General features: G+C 40.4%; 1 protein-coding gene across 3 annotated transcripts in view; it reads left to right on the top strand.

Annotated features, from left to right (window-relative positions):
* KALRN (kalirin RhoGEF kinase) overlaps positions 1-20,324 on the top strand; it is a 719,845-nt gene that overhangs the window by 285,319 nt on the left and 414,202 nt on the right. For all 3 annotated transcript variants that reach the window (XM_089520231.1, XM_089520232.1, XM_089520233.1), the window contains 2 exons: positions 3,211-3,285; positions 18,975-19,089. In XM_089520231.1, coding sequence (XP_089376357.1) covers positions 3,211-3,285; positions 18,975-19,089 — 190 coding nt within the window. The remainder of the gene's footprint in view (positions 1-3,210; positions 3,286-18,974; positions 19,090-20,324) is intronic.

Here is a 20,324-nt window from a genome sequence, read left to right as displayed (position 1 = left end):
GGTCATCTATATCCTGATATTGCCATTTTACAGAAAAAGCAGCTGGGTTCACACACACACACACACACACACACTTTTAGCAACTATACCCCACATAAAATACTAAAAATGGCTGCACCTCCAGGATACATCCTTTAATGTTTACCCATCTTCAGAATTTGCCAGTGCACCTGATGAAATAACACTACAACATAAGTAGGAGGTAACAGGAGTTTCAATGGCTCATGATTTCGTACAGCGTCAAATATAATTTGCTGTACCCTTTGATGGGGGAAGTATAATATGTTGGCTTTCTTGTTTGGCCCTGTACCTTTCTCTTCATTCAGACATGTACAGAAAGTTGTCTTTGTCTTTTTGAGGAATAATAGTAAATTATCACTTTGTCTCTTTGAGGAAGGCCAGTGAAATAACAGATTTCCTGCCAGTCCAAAACCAGGAGCATGTCTGCACTTTGCCAAGGTGAATGAGTCATTCTTTGGCAAACCTGAGGCTGCTCAGCTGTAGCTTAAGAGTCTAAGGGAGGACATTTTTTGGTTGCCATGGTGCTCCAGGGACTGAATGCAATACATTCTCCCCCATCCCGTGTGATAGCAACCATACGGTTATAAATCCACCTACATAGTCAAGATAACAAAGGTTATGTACAAAGAAACATATAATTTTCTAGCTGAAAAACCAAGGCATCAGGGCAGAAGACAAGCCATTCGATTAGAAGAAAATGTTTCTCCACTAGCCTGAAATGAAAATCTTTCCTTTCTGAGGGTTACCTGGCAGTATACTTTCTGCATTTTAATTTTTCCTAAAGAGATGTGACAAATATCTTTGGGGTTTTTTTTAATGCACATCTGAAAGCAGGGAGAGAAAATATGCTCTCTTGAAGCATGCTTATCCAAAGTGTCACATATTAATCCCAAAACAAACCACATTGGCAAAACTTGTGCCGATAATACAGTTGAAGTAAAGGACTCCATTTACACAAATGATTCAGCCTATAGAGCTAGAAATTCCAATAATGGATGTGATTTCCTGTCATTATTAGGATCTCTGCAAAAAGACAAAAATGAAGACAGGTACAGCTTCTTCTATCAGAGATCTGCAAAAGCAAATTCTACCCATGAGGAATTTTACAGAGCTGTTCTGCTTCCCAGAGGACAGCTCCTTTCCCTTAGAAACCATTCTAGGAAAAATACCCAAGATTTTACTTTAGCTCAAACTGGTTTTGTATCTACATGACCTCATACTGTTAGAAAGGATCCCAAAATTTCCTGGAGAATTCATATCTCCATGGTATTCTCCCCTCACAAATATCACTCATGTGCCTCAGACACTTGAAAAATACACAGGTCTCCTCCATATCAAACTTACTTATTTTAAAAATACGGTCTTAGCTGTTACAAATATCACTCAGAACTCTAGGAACTAAATTTATGTAGCTCCCAACTGTCCTGGTCCTAACTCCTGTGTTTACATTGGGGGGGGGGGGGGGGAAGGCTTATAGAAGAGATGATTTATAACTGCCGTGTTTGCAAATTGGCTGGCTGAGGTGGCTGGGAGCTAGGATGCAGCTGGGATGCAGTCGCTCAGCAGCATTGGTGGCATTTTTAATGCTATAATTCCTGATTGCATCCCGTAAGCAACTGTATCCTGGCAGGGGTAGGTCACACTTTTTTTGCCATGCAGTAAGGTCCCTAGAGTCTCACTGGGGAATCCCCTTATACTGCCTAAATGCCCTAAAGGCACTAGATACCATCTGATCTTGGAAGCTAGGCAGGATTAGCTCTGGTTAGTACTTGAATGGGAATACCAGGTTCTGTAAATGAATACCAGGTTCTGTAGGCTATATTTCAGAAGATGAATATGGTAAAACCACCTCTGAGTATTGTTTGTTTAAGAAAACCCTATGAAATTCATGAGATCACCGTAAGTCAGCAGGCAACTTGAGGGCACATACACATATACACATACACATTCTCTTATATGAAGCATTGACTTTCAGTTTTGCGGTGTTATACTTCTCCTCTAGGAAGAGGATTCAATTATCAGAGTGAGGGCCTTGAATCAGAGGCATGATCTGCTTACCTTATGTTGCTTACCACTTTCTCTGCACCCTAAGAAATCAGGCACAGCCAGGATTTTCCTGAGGCTAGGTGTCATTAATGTATGCACTAGTGCTAATTTGCTAGACAATTGCTTTAGTTCCCAGGCTCTGCTTCCTTATTTTGAGCTCTAAGCCTCAAAAGACCTAGGAAACCCTAGTTCAGTGGTCCCCAAACTGTGCCCTTTAAGAGATTTTGGACTTCTACTCCCAGAAGCCTCCACCATGTTGGCCAATAGTCTAGGATTCTGGGAGCTGAAGTCCAAAATCCCTTAAAGAGCACAGTTTGGGGACCACTGCCATAATCCTTGAGCTCTGTCATTGAGGAAGAACTTTAATTTATGGCATTCTCTCTTGCAGTATCTTGGTTTAGCTAAAAGAAATAAAGATTGCCACTAGTGACCTGTTCTACTATGGATTGATTCTCCCTTATCCAGAATTCAAAAATCCAAAATACTTCAAAAACCAAAACTTTTTTTTAATAGGTGGCTGAGATAGCGACACCTTGCTTTTGGATGGTTCAGTGTACAGAAACTTTATTTCATGAACAAAATTATTTTTAAAATTGTATTAAATTGCCCTAAGACTATGCGTACAGGAAACATCAATCAAACTACTATCTTTTCATTGAAATCCAGGGAAGCTGTTGAAATTCTGAATTAGTGTGAAACATACATGAATTTTGCATTTAGACTTGGGCCCCATCTCCAAGATACCTCATCATATATGTATATCCAAATACAGGTATTCCAAAATTCAAATAAATAAACAAATAAAAAATAAATAAAAATCTGAAACCGAAAACGCTTCTGGTCCCAAGCATTGCAGATAAAGAGACTGAACCTGTAGTTAGGTTCAAACCTGTAGTTATGTTGAAACCTTACTTTGTATTCACACCAAGGAGAGCAATTTGTGGGTATCATTCTGACTTCCATTTCTCTTAGAGGAAAATTGGTAATGGAGCAAAGAGTGTTTGATATTTTGTCATTTCCTGGCCCCCAGATTGCAGGAAATCATTTTATATTGATCTGGGGGAGTCTAGAAGATAACACAAGAAGTATCAAAAGGCAAAATCCCTTCTAATCAAATCTTGTTATTTTCTTCTCCTTTTACAGGATCTTTCAGAAATGATGGCTTAAAAGCTGCTGACGTTCTTCCCATACTAAAGGAAAAAGTGGCCTTTGTCTCAGGTTGGTATACGGCTCCTTTCTTTACTTTTCTGAACTGTGGCAATGAATTGTACCTGTGAAAATGAGAGAAACATAATAGTACTGTATAACAATATAAAATATGACAGTTTTAGCATTCCATAGGCTTGTAAAATATTAAACAATAGATTCTAATCTGTTGAATCTTTAGTATTCAAGCCATGCAGTCTATTCTGATGTAATCCCGCCTCGATTCTTGAGAGAGGCGGGAAATATAAATAAACATTATTATTATTATTATTATTATTATTATTCAGCTATCAAATTAATTTGGTTCCTTGGAAACTGTTTTGGCCCAAATTTCCTCTTATGCACCGCTGTTAAAGGTAGAAGACCTTTTGTAGAAGACTTTTGCCAAAAAATGTATTGAACACCTTTGCAGCTATTATCTTTTTTGAATTTTGCTTATAGGAGGGACATGAGAAACAAGCTAGAGGAGATACAGTGCACTGTAACGATAAGACAAACAATACAGGATAGCCACACATATTAGGAAATAAGCTTCATGGAACATTCTCTCCAGCTTTGCCTACCTGTGTATTTTGCATGCTAGTAGGCAAGGCTTTAGGTGGTATGGCAGCAGCAGTGGTCTGTTGTGATTCCCCGACCATGTAAACCATTCCACAATCTTTCCTTTTTCCATGTAGGCCTTTAGGACAAAACAGGAATTCTGCTAGTGTACTTACTTGCTGCTGTCCAATAGTTTCCTTTTGTAAATTAGCTAGTGTGGTCTCAGGGGTAGTATAGGTATCCCTGGACTTCTTTTTATGGGGGATGGGGCTCAGCAAAAATGTTGACTTTGCCTAGTGGGGGTGACTCAGGGCTTCAGTGGAGGCATTAGGGTTGGTGCCGTCCACTGTGGCAACTCAGGGTAACACACCCTGCTCACCTCCTCCTATCCCACACCATACAGAATCTTTAGTCATTTTTTTTGTACTAATGTTACCCATTCATTGTAATCCTTGCATATCATTGAATGTCATGGTAATAGTTGTGACATAAACAATTAACAAAATTAAAAGTATACCTTTAAATTAAAATATGCACAGCCTCAGTGTGTTTACATATATACAGTTTCATGTGGCTGAAGAGAAAAATTGATTTTTTAAAAAAAAAATTAAAAGCATAATTAATGTTTTTAAAAATGCAAATTAAAAATTAAAATTTTATTTAAAAATTAATATATATACACACACACACACCCTGGACCTTTCTTTCTCCTTCCACAGAGCATAATCTCTTCAGCATTTTAATGGGATACAAGCAAATGCTACAGCCCATTTCTGCCCAAAACCAGATGTTTGAGGAGCAGTGATGTCATACTCCTTAGGGTGTCACCTGGTGCGGTCTGAACTCCCCGCATGCCATTGAAGTGTGGTTGGGTTGAAGATCAGCTGAAATAGTCATTCAAAAGATGTTGTTGGATGTTAATGATTTACTGGTGATTCCTGTGAATTTTTCCTGCCACCTTGGCAGATGTTGTATCAAAATCATGGTTATTTGCTAGCTGAGTGAAAGGTACTATTAGTCCTGAGTGCCTTCTTTTGCTGAGTTGAACCAGTGTAACGAGTGGGCCAACACTAAACATTTGATTGAGTAGAAGCTTGGATGAAGCCTAACAAGCATGGGCTAGAACCCATTTGAAGAACTGCTGCATGATAATGATGATGATGAAGAAATGCTTTTTCTAGCCTCAATTACATTTTCAGCGCAGCTTTTTTGGGTGGTCGAAGGCTTATTCTGTTCCAGAAGAATGAAACATAGGCCATTTGGTAGCTCATTGTGACTAGTTTGTGGTCTAGATAAAATATATATTCATTAAACCTGGATACCAAAACTGGTACTGGACCTTTGGTACAATTTCAGCTTCTGCTGTAAGTACTGGCCAAGGATGTTGACTTAGTCCTTGGAGAGACCAGGCCAACCACATGGCTGTCTGCACTTCCTAAAATCAGTCCAGGACAACTGACCAAGTAGTAAAGGTAATGATGAGCAGCTGTTTACAGTAGAGTGTAAAAGAGGCAATGATGAAATATTTATAAAAACAGAAAACATAGCAACTAGTCTCCAATATTCTATTCTGTGCTTGGAGTGAGTGATGAAATCTGAGCGCCATGTGTTTCTGTATGAAGCAGATCACTTAGATCCATTTTTATCTGGCTTCAGACCTGGTCATAGCTCAGAGACTCTTTGGGACATCTTGATGGTCAGGAAATAGTTGAATCTGATCTAGGATAGTGTGTCAGTGTTGATTCTGCTGGGCTTCACTGTGGTTTTGATACCATCCATTTTAAGAGACTTGTCACATGAGAAAAGAAAGCTGCAATGGAGTGGGAGAATAGCATCTTTTCCCATGCCTCTCTACATTCCATTGAATCATTTCTGTTTTGTATCCAAGGGAGACAGTCATAAAAGTGTGTCTTGTGGGTGCTGAAAAAATTCATTCAACAAAAGGCATGCTTCGATAACAGTCTCCTTCAGAAAGAGAATGGAAGTGCTATGGCATGCGGAGAGGCACAAAGAAAGCCGCTACTTGCGTGCTCCATTTCAGCTTTCTTTTCTCATGCTATAAGGGTCTAAGACTGGCTGTGATAGGACCTGGGGTAATTTATTTTGTACTGGGCTACCTTGTTTTATGGTGACTCCATTTCTTCTTGGAGAGCAGATTTGCAAGGTGATGCCAAGGGACTCCTGTTTGACGCCATGGTAATTAATATATGGTGTCTCTCGGGATCCCATCTTGTTTCCTGTATTATGAAACAGAAATGAAAGCACAGGAAAAGATTGCCTGGATTTAGAACTTGAATCCATTGTCCACCAACTGACACTAATTCAGAATTTCAACAGCTTCCCTGGATTTCAGTTAAAAGATAGTAGTTTGATTGATGTTTCCTAGCCTGGGGGACAAGATGGAACCATAGGTAAACTTAATACAGAGAAGACAGAGATGCCCTAGGTCAGTCGAAAGATACATCTTACTATAAGAATTCAACCTGAGTTGACTGGAATTAGATTTGCAACTTTGGAATACTTGGGTACCTGTTTCGAAGAGAGCATTTGCACAGCTGAGTGTATTCCTGAAGAAGTCAAATATGACCACAGTGGTATATGTAAGTGCCTTCATTGCAATGGCCTTCTCAGTAACTACTTCCAGTTTATGGAGCATCTTGTTGAGGGAGTTTGGGATACCTCCATCTTTTTTATCCTTTGTAGATATTTAGATTTTTAGAGTGTCTTAGCTGAAGTAGGTTTTTAAACTAGAGATTTATCTGTTTTCTTTTTTTAGTTGTTTTTGATTAGTTTTTAATTGATTTGTTTGTGTGCTGTACTAGTAATCTGGTTAGCAGCCTTAGGTAGCATGTTGCATTTGACTGATCAAATATAGGCCCGGTACAGATTCGCCCAAAAGGGTGGGCTGGGGCCGCCTCTCCTTGCTGCATAGAAGCACCGCAGCAACCAAATTGCATGGCGCTGTTACATGAAAAAAGGACCGCTAAAAAGTGGCTCCTTTTTGCACCGCCGTAAACAGCTGGCAGTGGCACGAGCACGTCGCTGCTGCACGGCTCCATTTGGATGCCACGCAGTAGTGATGGCATCACTCTGCACGCTGTCTCTTCAGCACCGCACAGCAAGGATGCCCTCATCATTTGCGAGGGACGAGGGGCGTGTGGGCGGGGCACCCCTGGGCCTTAAATATGATTAATAAGTACTGGGATTTATTTCCATGTCAAGGCATTTTTGGGTAAGTTACAAAGTATTGGTTGTTAGTTTTAAAGCCCTACATAGTTTGGGTCCAGGTCACCTATGGGATCACCTCCTCCCATATAATCCACCCCATACACGCAGGTCCTCTGTCATACATTTACTCCAGTCAACCAGAACTAAGTTGGCAACTGTCAGCCAGAAGATTTTTTCTTCAGCAGTCCCTGGACTGTGGAATGATCTGCCAGAGGAGATTTGACAGCTGAATACACTGAGTTTAAAAGAGCACTAAAGACCAGTCTCTTCTGGCAGGCTTATCCTGGTGATTTTAAAATTGTGAATTTAAAATATGTATGTCTTATTTATCCTTTTAAAGGGTTTCATGTTTTAATCAATGTATTTTTAATTGATGTTATTTATGCTTTGTTGATTTGTTGTTTCCTGCCTCGATCCATGGAGAGAGGTGGGTAAGAAATCATCATCATCATCTGTTATTAAATAAAGTACATTTTCTCTAGAAGAGTCACAACAATACTACATTAGTCAAAACCCCATACCCCCCTCCCCTTTTTAAAATGAATTTGGATAACATGTTTGAAAACACAATTGATCATAGTTAGCTTTCAGAATATTGCACTTTTTGCTTTGAGACATGTGTGGATATCAGAAAGGAGGTGGCATTCTATCCCGCTGTGTCATGAGTTACTTACTCTTTAAGTTTCAGTCTGGCCTGAAGTTGCTCAGGTTGTAGACTGGAAGAAAAAAAGCTGCCCTCAGTCGATAAATTCATCTTCAGTTTCTTTCAAAGAGGTGGCAGACAAGTGCATTCAGGACATCTCTTGTCTGATTGCCTCTCTGTTTTGTCTCTTTGTGAAAAGGCAATCATTTCTGACCCAGCCAGCTCAATTGCAGCCTTGCCATCTACACTGCTGCCTCTGTCAACGTTCTGCTGATACAATAGATAGAGGCAAGGCTTACCAATGGCTTTCTAAGATGGAGTGTATGTATCATTGCTGTCTATTATGACAGGCTAAGGAGCACCATCCTTTAATCTGGAGTTCAAGTGCTGTTCTGAGTACTCAGCCCTGCATGTCTGTGGAAGAGATCTCACAGAATGTCTGCATCATATGACTCTCTGGGTGCATGGAAAAAATAATTTGCCTCTCCACTTTGTTCTCCTTCCCCGTTCCATATCTTTCCATATCCTTCAAGGTCGTCCTGTCTCTTTGGGCCTTTATTTCCTCGTACACTTATCCCTCTGACAGCCGGTCCTCTTAAAAGATTCTCAGTATTCTTCCTTTGCAGCTCCTTCTGTTGGTTCTTCAAGTCAGTTCTGACTTACTGTGACATTATCATAGGGATTTTTTTTGGAGAAGGTTTAATTTTTATTTCATTTTATTACATATTAGGAATTTTACAACCCATCAACATATAAAACATATAAAAACAGCAACAAAATTGCTGGACCGGATTATCTGGACCCATTTCAAACTGGCTTTCGGGCGGGTTACGGGGTCGAGACGGCCATGGTCGACTTGGTCGATGATCTCCGTCTGGGCATCGACAGGGGAAGCGTGTCCCTGTTGGTGCTCTTGGACATCTCAGCGGCTTTCGATACCATCGACCATGGTATCCTTCTGGAGCGCCTGGCAGAGGTGGGAATCGGGGGCACTGTGCTCCAGTGGTTCCGGTCCTACCTCTCTGGGAGGTTCCAGATGGTGCAGCTGGGAGACATGTGCTCCGATAAGAGGGCCCTCACAACTGGGGTCCCTCAAGGAGCCATTCTGTCTCCCATGCTATTTAACATTTACATGAAACCGCTGGGAGAGATCATCCGGAGACATGGGGCGCGGGGTTATCAGTACGCTGATGACACCCAAATAGTCTTCTCTATGTCTCCGCCTGATGCAGTGACTGAGGATGGCGTCTCTCCTCTCGTGGCCTGTCTGGAGTCAGTAATGGGCTGGATGAGGGAAAACCGACTCAGACTGAATCCAGAGAAAACGGAGGTACTTGTGATAGGTTCCCCTGGTCCAGGAATGGCGGTGGTTCCACCTGTCCTGAACGGGATTACGCTTCCTGTGAAGGACTCTGTGCGCAGTCTGGGGGTGCTTCTTGACTCGTCGCTTCACCTGACAGCTCAGGTGAATGCGACGGTCAGGAGCACCTGTTATCAGCTTCGGCTCATTCGCCAGCTGTGCCCATATCTGGCCCAGAGGGACCTTGAAACTGTGGTACATGCTCTGGTAACCTCGAGACTGGATTTCTGCAATGCACTCTACATGGGGCAACCCTTATACCAAACCCGGAAGCTACAGATGGTACAGAATATGGCAGCCAGGCTGATCACTGGTACTTCCAGGGCCAGCCATATTACACCGGTGCTAAAAGACCTGCATTGGCTGCCTATTCACTTCCGGGCACAGTATAAGGTGTTGGTGATTACCTATAAAGCCCTAAATGGCTTGGGCCCAGGATACCTGAAGGACCGCCTCTCCCCATACATTCCGCCCCGCACCCTCAGAACCTCTGGGCAGCAACTACTTAGGGTTCCAGGGGCCAGGCTAACCTCTACAACGAGGAAGACATATTCCATCGCCACCCCAGCCCTATGGAACACGCTGCCCACAGAGCTCTGCTCGGCCACCTCCCTGGCTCAATTCAGAAGGGACTTAAAAACCTTCTTATTCCATGCTGCATTCCCCGATTGAAGTTCCAGCTGGCCTCCCTCCTTGTTGGCAAGGAGGTTGGCTAACGGGGTTTTTTAATTTGTTTTTATTGATGTATTTTTATATCTGATTGTAATTGATGTTATGTAATTTGTGGTATTGTTTGATTTTATTATGCTGTTCACCGCCCTGATCCTTGGAAGGGCGGTATATAAATAAAATTTTTATTTTATTTATTATTTATTAAAATTATAACAACTATGAATAACCAAATAACAAATCAACTACATTTTGGATATGATTAGGAAGAAGAAGAATATAGAGGGAATTTTAAAAAGTACATAGTGGGGTCCTAATGTTGGCATGATCCCTACACAGTTGAGTCATCATGTAGAATGTCTTTTCAGAATGTCCAGTTACATTATGAAGGTTGTATCTGTCACAAATTATTTTTAATGTATTCACTGAAGAGAGACCATTTTTCAATAAATGATTTTTTTCCAAATTTTTGATTGTCTTGTATTATCCATGGGTTTCTCCATCAGCCATATGTCCTATGTTTTCCTCCACTGATTTTCCATTAAAAGTTTGCCTGTTTCCCAGTTCTTAGCAATTTCTGATCATTGCCATCATCTAAGGCTGAAATAATGTTACTTGCCCAAGACCACCCAGTCGGGCTCTTTGGCAGACCAGAGATTCAAACCCTGGTCTGCTGGATTCCTAGACCAACACTCAAACCACAATACCACATTGGAGATTATTATACCCAGAAATCCTGCAGGGATAGATGCAGGATTGAAAAGTAAAAAGTGGGTGTTATTGCACACAGCTGCAGCCGGGTGAGTGCAACCCATGTGTAGCCCAGATCCCAGCCACACTTATCCAGCAGCTTTTCAAACATGGTGCGATAATCTCTAGAGTCTCTCCTTATATTAGCACACCTTAATATAACTTTCACACCTTTGCAGGATATTTAAATGATGTGAGGAGTACCCCCTTCCCCCCCCCTTAAAATCCATATATAAGACTCACTTTCCACAAACCCATTTGTTTAGCCCTTTAGTCCTGGATTGGGGGACAGCAGGTTCTGGAACCAAATCTGGGCTCCCTGAGATATGAATGTTGCCCTCTTGCCTACCAATAGAATGTGTTCCCTTAGGGCTTCTCTGAAATCAAATTTTCTTAGGCTGAAAAAATTTGTAACCCCTAAACCTTAAATAATACAATTTTGTTATGATCATATTGATTCTCTTGCATCTTCTTTTATACTTTCATACTTGCCTCTTCTTTAACCTCACATGTTTCTTTTTGTTTCCCCCACTCTCAGAGTATAAATTGGAAGTTCCTCCAGGTAGGTTTGTGTGTGTGTGTGTGTGTATGAGAGAGAGAGAGAGAGAGAGAGAGAGAGAGAGAGATTACACCTAAGACCCCAGTGCACTATATAAACATTATTAACAACATCATGAATAGCTTTCTTTGAAACCCAGCTAAGATATTTGTGGAAACTACCCTGAATGTTGGCCAGCCTGCACATAAATTTGGCAGTGCTTAGTGAATCTATTATCAGGAATGAAGACGTTTGGAAAGATCTGGAGAGTGTTATGTAGAAATCTTCCCAAGACTGGAATGGACATGAGAAAAAGGAAATGTAGCATACTATCATTTACACTTGATTTAAAAAAAACCACCATGTGAGATAATTATGAAAACTATGTAATGTTTCCAGGTACTCATAACTAAAATTCTTATTCAGTTGTTCATTAATTGCTGACATGCATACAAGCATTCATCCCCAAAACAAGTCTCATTTGAAAAGTGCTCAGCTGCTGGAAAAATGAATCAAATGCTTCACCAGGCAAGGTTCCACAAAAATGTTATTCTGTGAAAGGGAACTTCTATGTACTTTCCAAGCATGTCAGTCTCATATCTTGTCATATCTCATTTCAAAAGCATATATTAAATTCTGATGTTTATAATATCTGACTGTCTACCTTTTGAACTGAAGAGGCAGCAAACCAGAACAGATACCACTTTTGTGATAAACAGTTGTGTGATTGGCTTTTTAAAAGTAATGAGCCAATGTGAGGTCCCAGTATGGATCAGGATGTAGGGGTGGGTGGTATGGGATTTTTAATTCTTTCCTCCCTGCTATGATCTCAGTCTGAATACAGAAATACTAAAATTTAATTCATAAAATTACAAAGAACAGTCTGTTCATATTTGTATATATAGGTGTGCCTATGGTTCATGGATTTGAAGTAATTTTAGCTCCTGTAAAATGGTGCATTTAGAATTAGGAATCAGGAATTAGCAATGGATAGGAGAGACAGGTTTATTTTAGAAAAACAGATTCACTATTTATTTTTAATGTATTTTATTGGTTAAATTTGCATAGGGAAGATTACAGTGAAATTCCTGACAAAGTTGAAAATTTTGGAAAAAATAAGTGGGGTTGCTGTTGCACAGAGATTTAAAAAAACTGGTGAAGGTTTTGTAATATTAAAGCTGTCAGAAAATATAATAAGAGAATTTTAACATGCAAATGTCTGTATGTCAGATTATTCTAAGAAGTGCCCAAACACAGCTAGTATGAATGGTGGAAATCCTAAATGCAGAGTTCTGAATTGGAATTTAGGAGCACACTTAAGCAGGCTTGCCCTTAGTCAGTATTGCTGACATCACACCAAGCTGCAGGACCAGAGGGTAAAGAGAATTTAAGAGAAGACGCAAAGGGAACATTCAGCCCCAATAATCCTCCAGTTGGCCATCCAAGTCAGCTTCACTTTTTATAAAGCCCTCCAGCAGGCACTATTTTCTTGTGCATGTGTTTTAACCAAAACTGTAATAGTATAGCTCTTGCCGGTCATTCCTCCCTGTATGATTTCCAGATGTTATCAAGGCATGCACCTGTTTCCAGCCTGAGAAAAACCTTAAAGACTTTTCTTTAACTAGTTTCATCAGGGTTAATGAGGCCACATATGTTGACTTGCTTAGCTCCAGTGCTTTCTCTGGAGACCAGTAAAACTAGAGAGGGATCAAACTTTCACCCACCTGAATTCCTTTCGCTCATAAACCTGCTAAAATACAGGCTAGAATTAAAGCTAACTGAAAAGTCCCCTGAAATCTTCAGAGGCTTCCAAAGTCAGATTCTCACAAGACCTGTCTCTCTCCTCAAATCTGCCATGCATTTAAAGTCACCAATGTGATTGCTATTGAATGAGAATAAACACAGTGAGACGAGTTAAATAGCATATGTGATGGCGATATTATTAATAGCGTATTAAGAAAATGAATATGTAGAGGTATTGTGCCCATCAACACCATAGGGATTAGTTTTAGCATGTAGTCCATTTGCCTTTGTTCTTATGGCCATAATAGCTTGACCTGCTGTAGTTAATTTCATAAAAGTATTTTTGAACATAGCTGAGGTGGGTTGGTGGAATGGAAATGCTATAATGGGGAACCTATGACCTTCCAGGTGTTTCTTTTTTATTTTAATTCCCACCATCCTGTATCTTCAGTCATGTGGTTGGGACTGTTGGAACTTGGACAAAATAGCATACGAAGTACCATCATTGTATAGTAGACAAGGAGATAAAATATTCACATATGCTACCCTGATTTACATGGGGAAAGGGTGGGATGTGGCAAACAAGTTACCAGGATATTGATTGTGTAGCACACCTAACCCAGAAACAAATTTGGATCAATCAGATTCACCAGTTACATATTGACGTAACTAGAAAGTAGTGAAGGTGAGTGATGTGGATAGGGATCCACACCTCCAAAACATATGTGTAGCATGGAACACAATTATATTTTGGATTTTGAATTTCTCTGAATTTTGAGATGCCATTGTTTTCTAAAAAATGGGCAAAAACTAAACATATGTATTTTAGGATAAATACAAATAGCTATGCAAATTTGAGAGAGGAATACACACACATACACAAGCATAAACACAACTGAAATTTTAAAAGTGCAGAATAGGGGAAAATATAGTGGCTTAGATTCATGAATGAACACATTAAACCTCATCCACACCTGTTACCCTAACCATGGGTTTGGCCTGCTCTGTTTATTTTGTACATTACCTGAAAATGTCTTTGATATTGAACTAGGGCAGTGGTGTCACTATGGAAATGTGGGGTGTGTGGGTCACACTGGGTGATTCCTCAGGAAAGGGATGGCATCTGGTTGCATCCTCTGCCAGCTGCAAGGTTAGAAAGGGTGATCATGACTCTCCCAGCTTTGCTCTGAAGGAGAGTGCTGTTGTGGTGAATGAGAAAGACAGCTGTGCCCCTTTGACCACCACTCCCTGGTAGCATCCCAGCTCCCCCTACTCTGGTGACACCAGGGGTGAGGATGCGACTGAACCAGGGTAGCTAGACAGGATGTGGCCACAGTGTGAAAGAGATTGTTGTGAGATCTCAGTGTTAACTAGTCTTAACTTAAAGGAACATAGCTCCTTTCCCAAAAACAGCTTCACAAGTCCACTGATCTGTTTCCAGGCACAGTTCAGAGTGCTGGGCTTGACCTATAAAGCCCTGTACAGCTCAGGCCCAGGCCATTGGAATGTCTGTATATCCCCATTGGAGCCTGCCTAAGTCTACTTTCCAAGGCTCAATTAGTGGGGATTTGGGAGAGAGCCTTCTCAGTGGCTGCTCCCAGGCTTTGGGACTTCCTTCCAGGCAGAGACATAGCCAGAATGTTGGGAGGGGGGGTTGGGCACGGCAGTGCAGTGGCACGCGTACACCATGTAATATTTATGTATTGCAATTTTTATCCTGTATTTTGTATTTGTCATTGCAATTCTTACTGTACACCGCTATGATCAACACGGAATAGCGGTCGATAAATAAAACTTCTTCTTCTTCTTCTTCTTCTTCTTCTTATTATTATTATTATTATTATGGACATGCGCACCATTCATTGTATTCCAGCACAGTTTCGGATGGGGGAGTCTGGACCCCATGGATACCACCGCCCCCTTGGCTACGTCACTGTTCTAGGGGAGTTTCAATGTGCCACCTCTCTGTTGTCTTTTTGTTTATACTATGCTCCAGCCTTAGCTGACCAGGCTGGAGTGGAGTGTAACTGGGTGTGCTGCTTTAATATGCATTGTATATTTTAAATGTTTAAATTATTTTAAGTTTCAATGGCGGGATACAGACCGCCGCCATTTGCTCCGCGAGGGAGCCGCAGCAGCCAAACCGCGCGGCTCCCGCGCGGAGCAAAAAAAAAGCTCCATTTCGGAGCTTCTTTTTGCGGCGCCTTTATGACGTCGCGAGGCGCCGCTGGCGCATTCGCGACGTCATAGGCGCCGCGACACGTCTGGACGCTATGCGTCCAGTACGTAAACATGGCGGCCCCCATGTGGAAGGGGCGCCGCCATGTTGTACGTATTCTATACGTACTAGGGTTAGGGGGGTGCAGAAGCACCGCCCCTTCCTAACCCTAGTACGTATAGAAGACGTACTATATGGCGGTTTGTATCCCGCCAATGTTTTAAAAATAATGTTTTAACTGAGTATACTATATAATTAATTTTTAAACCTTTGTACTTCATACTGTTTTAACTGTTCTCTTTTAATTTATATTGTAAGCCACTTTGACGGCCATTTGGGAGAAAAGTGGGATAAAGCAGGCAGAGAGGGAGAGAGAGAGAGAGAAGGAAAGGTGAATGAACAAGGAGCTTTTAATGTTGAGAATGCAGAGAGAAAAATAAGCCTGAACATTTTGTTTGCAGTCTAGTTTGTGTCTCCAAAAATCTCACCCTTGTGCTAATAGCCATGGAATATGTGATTGCTTAAATCAATGGCCAAAAAAACTCAATTTAAGACAATATATTGAAAATAAGCCTTTTGTTTTGACAATGAGTAAATATAGCTGACAAACAAAATGACATATTCTATTCCTTTAACTCTCCTTGTAGGAACAGCTTATAAGTCTTGGTATTATTTCTAGGGGAGAATAGTATTTCTTTTGTTTATTCAGGTTTCCTGAACTTTGGAGTGTTCAAACTGAATTGTGCAGTTTGATGCCATCTTAAAATTAGTCTGGCCACCCCTGACAGCAGGCCTCCTGGAGTGCTGTGTCCAGAGTCCAAATCTGTTAGCCAAGAGAAACTCCCGACTTCTGATCATCTTGGATTTTTTCCATGAGCAGTCAGTTTTGAGGATTTAGCTGAGACACACTGGAAATCAGGAGAAAGGGTGTATCTGCTTTAATTAGTATTAGACCAAATATAAATAGCAGGAGCCTGGCTTTGGTCCATTCTTGGCTAACAGAAAGGAGTTCCTGCTTATTGTTTCTTTCTTACGTTCCCCATTCAAGCTTTGAGAATCATATTTCTTTCTTTTCCAGCTTCCCTCCCAGCCCCTTCACCTCATTCTTACCCCGATTCAGAGCCTTTCCCACAGCATTTCTGCACATCAGTTCATGAGGAAAAAATCTGACCATGTCTGTAGTGCACTGATGTGTGCAGGATTATTTCTTGCAAATCATCTGCACTATGAAATACTGATGGATATGTTAAAAACTTAAGAAGGGACAAGATGAAACAACGAGTTGTCTAATGTATGAGTATAAATGTCTCAGACCTGTGAGAATATGTTCTCTTGCAAACCTGAATATAAAGTAGAAGTTTCAGGGTAGGCCTCCTTATAGCTCAGTCCTAGCTGTGACTAGTACCACCCACAAATATAATTAAACCCAGCCTGTCAAGACCCATATTTTATTACAAGATTTTGTGTTAAGGTTTCCATGGAAATAGGCATGACATAGATTGATTCACTCCTCATTAGCAAGATACAAACTGTTTAGGATGAAGCATCAATTATTTCAGAAGAATCCTGATCAGAGAGCTGTTGTTCAGGTCAAAACAACAAGTGAGAATCTAACCTCTAATTCAACTTAAAAGTGAATAGTCGCTCATTATAGAAATGTTGGTAACTGTGTTAGTGTACAGTGAGCTTTCTAGAAATATAATTTATTCTAAAACAGCAAAAGCAAGATTTTTTCATCATTTAGGAATGGAGCCCTAAATATGATGTTTCATGTTATGTGCAAAATTTCATTTTTCTATGCATATTAAGTGCTCAGTACATTGGAATATTGTTTAATAATGAGTCTGGGAATAATTTTGTTTTCCAGATCTTCTAGATAGAAATGCAAAGAATAGTAAAAAATAAAGAAATCTTGATTCAGCAGGGTGTTTCCACACATTGAAGTATTATGTTGAATAAATTACCATTCCTAAGAGATTTCATTAAGAACGTGCCCATCCTTCTTTCTGCCCCACCACCCTCACAGGTCCATTTGGTGGGGACACAGGAGAGGGTCTTCTCAGTGGCTGCTCCTAGCCTCTGGAACTCCCTTCCCAGAAAGACTAGATTGTTATTCTCCTTATTATCTTTTCACAAGGAGGTATACCCCCCTTTTAGTAAGGCAGGGCTTTGTAATGGCCTTTTTCTTAGGAAAAACAGGCTTTGTATAATGTGCTGGACTTGTTGTTGTTGTTTTGAATAGTTTACTGTATACTCTTGACTATAAGTTGACTGCATGTATAAGTTGAGGACAGGTTTTGGGGCCAAAATTATGGATTTTGCCATGATGCATGGATAGATCAAGGGTAAAAAATGGAGGCTCCTTCAGTGTGTGTATATGTGTGCACACAGCAAGGGAGACGCTAACTGATGTTTCAGTGGTGTTTATCACACTATACTCTTATAGTGCTACTATTCCACTTTAACTGCTCTATCTGCCTCCTGTTGCATTCTGGGATTTGCAGTTTTAAGGAGGGGTATTTAGAATTTTCTGCCTGAGAATTCTAAATACCCCTCCTTAAAACTGCAAATCCCAGAATGCAACAGGAGGCAGATAGAGCAGTTAAAGTGGAATAGTAGCACTATAAGAGTATAGTGTGATAAACACCAGTGTTTCAACTTTGGTTTCACCCTTGATTCCCCAGACAGCAGGAGACCGTGTGGCAGGAGAGGGACTCTGTTTAACAGCAGTCAGTCACCCAGGACTCTTTCTGCTTGGCTCAAGAGAAAAAGACGCATGGGGAAATCTAGAAGAGCTGCTATCACGTTACCATACTGACTCATAAATAAGTCAACCTGGGATTTGGGGGTCAATTTGGGGCGTAAATTTTTAGACTTATTGAAAACTCAGTATGTTTTTGATTTTAATTTCATGAGAGTTTAATTGCTTTTAACTTTTGTATCCTGTGTGTTTTAACTATATTGCTTTAATGATCCTAAGTTCCATACTGGGAACCCACCTTGAGTCCCATGCACTGCTCATCCTCCTCATCTTCATCTCTTGCGTGAGAATGAGACAATGGGCCCTTTATATTTTGTCTGTGCTGGATGTCTTTGTGCAATACTGTCCCCCTCCCCTGTGAATCAAAACACCCCTACTTACAGCCTCCACAAAAGGACAGGTTTATTGTTTAAAAATATGCAGACAACCCATCAGGTTGTTGCAGTTATTTTTGCATTTTTTTAAAAAAAAAAATTAAGATGGGGAATACTGAGGCTAAGAGACACATCTATCCAAACAAGCTAGTGAATCAGTGACAGAGGATTTCATAGCACAGCTAATCCTAAAAAACTGGCCAAGTTTCAGTGACAGACTCCTGTTCAGCACAACAGCAACAGTTTGGGGTCTATTTCACAATAAGACTCCAAGGCTAATATGCCCAGTGAAGAATACTTTTAATTTCAACAAGCTGAACAATCAGTCAGGACTCAGGACAGCAAAGAGGGAAAACACGCTTTCCTTCTTTATTATTGTTGTTGTTGTTGTTGTTGTTGTCTTTTCACTCTGTGTTTCCCTTTGAGGAGTCATCTCCTTTTATCTTTTCCCCAGGGTGGTGAAAGTGCAATCTTCATATCTCTATAGCCATTCTTCTCTATGTGTTCTCTAGGTTGATGCTTCTGGGAATATGTATAAGGCTGCATAGAAAATAGTATTTTGATGGTTCCAAAAATGTTTCTGTACTTGTTTTGTACCTTCCATGGGATCTGTAGATTGTGCAGTTATTACAGATAATGTGAAGCTGCATGTGTGCATCCTTAAATTGTGAACACAAGCTTGGTAGTCATAGGTCAGTTCCCACAGAACCATCTGTTTTACTTGCAATAGGAAACATACTCCGCTTAAGTATCATAAAGCAAGAGGAAGTTTTATCAGGAAGTTTCATCTCAGTATTTACTATTTCTTTTCAGTTTGACTCACATAATGTAATGTGCTTCCTGATTCCTTTTCTAAGAATCTTTTATTTTTCTGCAGGTGGCCGTGATAAACGTGGCGGTCCTATCTTGACATTTCCAGCACGCAGCAATCATGACAGAATAAGGCAGGAAGACCTTCGGAAACTTGTGACTTACTTGGCTAGCGTACCGAGGTAAAAGTTCAAAAGAAAAGCATTGGTGGAGAGAATATATTGTTGGCAAGCTGTTTATTTCCATGTATTGGCCTCTAGTACTCTTTGCTCTGACTAGCAGGGAAAACAGCACCCCACTCTTTCACATATATTCCTGTTATTTCTTATCCATCCAAATGGGATAGGGACATATACACACATACACAACCACTTCAGAGAAGAACAGAAACTGGCTTTCTTAAATAGAGTTGGCGGTTTAGCTTCATTTTTGTTGTATGCACAAAGCAGCCATTGCTTTTTTATTTTATTCTATGCATGCATATTAGAAAAAGAGAAAGGGGTCAGGTGTGGGTTTGTTTTTTGTGCACTTTCACTAACACGTGTTGCATTTATAACTTGAATGTGGGATTCAAATTGGCTAGAGTAAACAAAAATTCTGCTCCAAAGTGCTGCTCCTCTGCATTATATCCTTCATTTAGCAATTATGAAAAGTAGCATATTCTAGACTAACCTCTACATGTTTACTTAGAAGAAAACCATGATGTCTTTAATTGAAGTTTTCTTTCTTCTAAATGTTATATCTTTCTGTAATTTCAAAACTTAATCCCAACATCATGCTGATGATACAGTGCTAGTGTGATAGAATTCTCTTCCTCTTCCCTCCCGTCTGAAACCATTGGAGGTTCCCTGAACAACATCTCTGAAAGGCATGCATGGTATCTGCAATGGAAAAGGAAGATAATTAGGTCCTGATTCCCCTTTTAATGCTGACTTTTGCTCCACATATGTATATGCCTTCTAGAAATAAGTCTTTGGACAAGATTTACAAAAAGAACAAAAATCTAATAATGTACCAACATACAATGCAATTTATAATCAATGGCAGACAGAGCAGCATTAAAAACAATAAGAATATTTTGGTCTGCAATCTTAAAGTCACAGCATTTAGTTTAATAGTTCAAAGAGAATAACAGTTGGATTGCATTCTTACTTTGAAACCAGGGACAGGAGTATCTGGGACAAAACTGTGTCTATACTAGGAACAGGGATGGGCATATTTGCCCCCATTCAGTTCCATTACTTTGTGGTCTTGATCTGCCAAGCCATCTACTCTTCCTATCTTCATGTTTAACGTTGAGTCCTTTCCAAAAATTTTGAAAAATTGGCCCATACTTTGCTATAATTACTATAATTTTAAGCATTTGTCTCCTGCTGCCCAACTACTGTGCATCGATTAAATCACAATGTATTTTTTA

This window comes from Sceloporus occidentalis, unplaced genomic scaffold (genome assembly GCF_023333645.1).
Source record: "Sceloporus occidentalis isolate IW3139 unplaced genomic scaffold, rSceOcc1.0.p SCAF_4, whole genome shotgun sequence".
NCBI classification, from domain to species: Eukaryota; Metazoa; Chordata; class Lepidosauria; order Squamata; family Phrynosomatidae; genus Sceloporus; species Sceloporus occidentalis.
The sequence above is the reverse complement of the archived record's forward strand: the minus strand, read 5'-3'. Positions and strand labels throughout refer to the sequence as shown.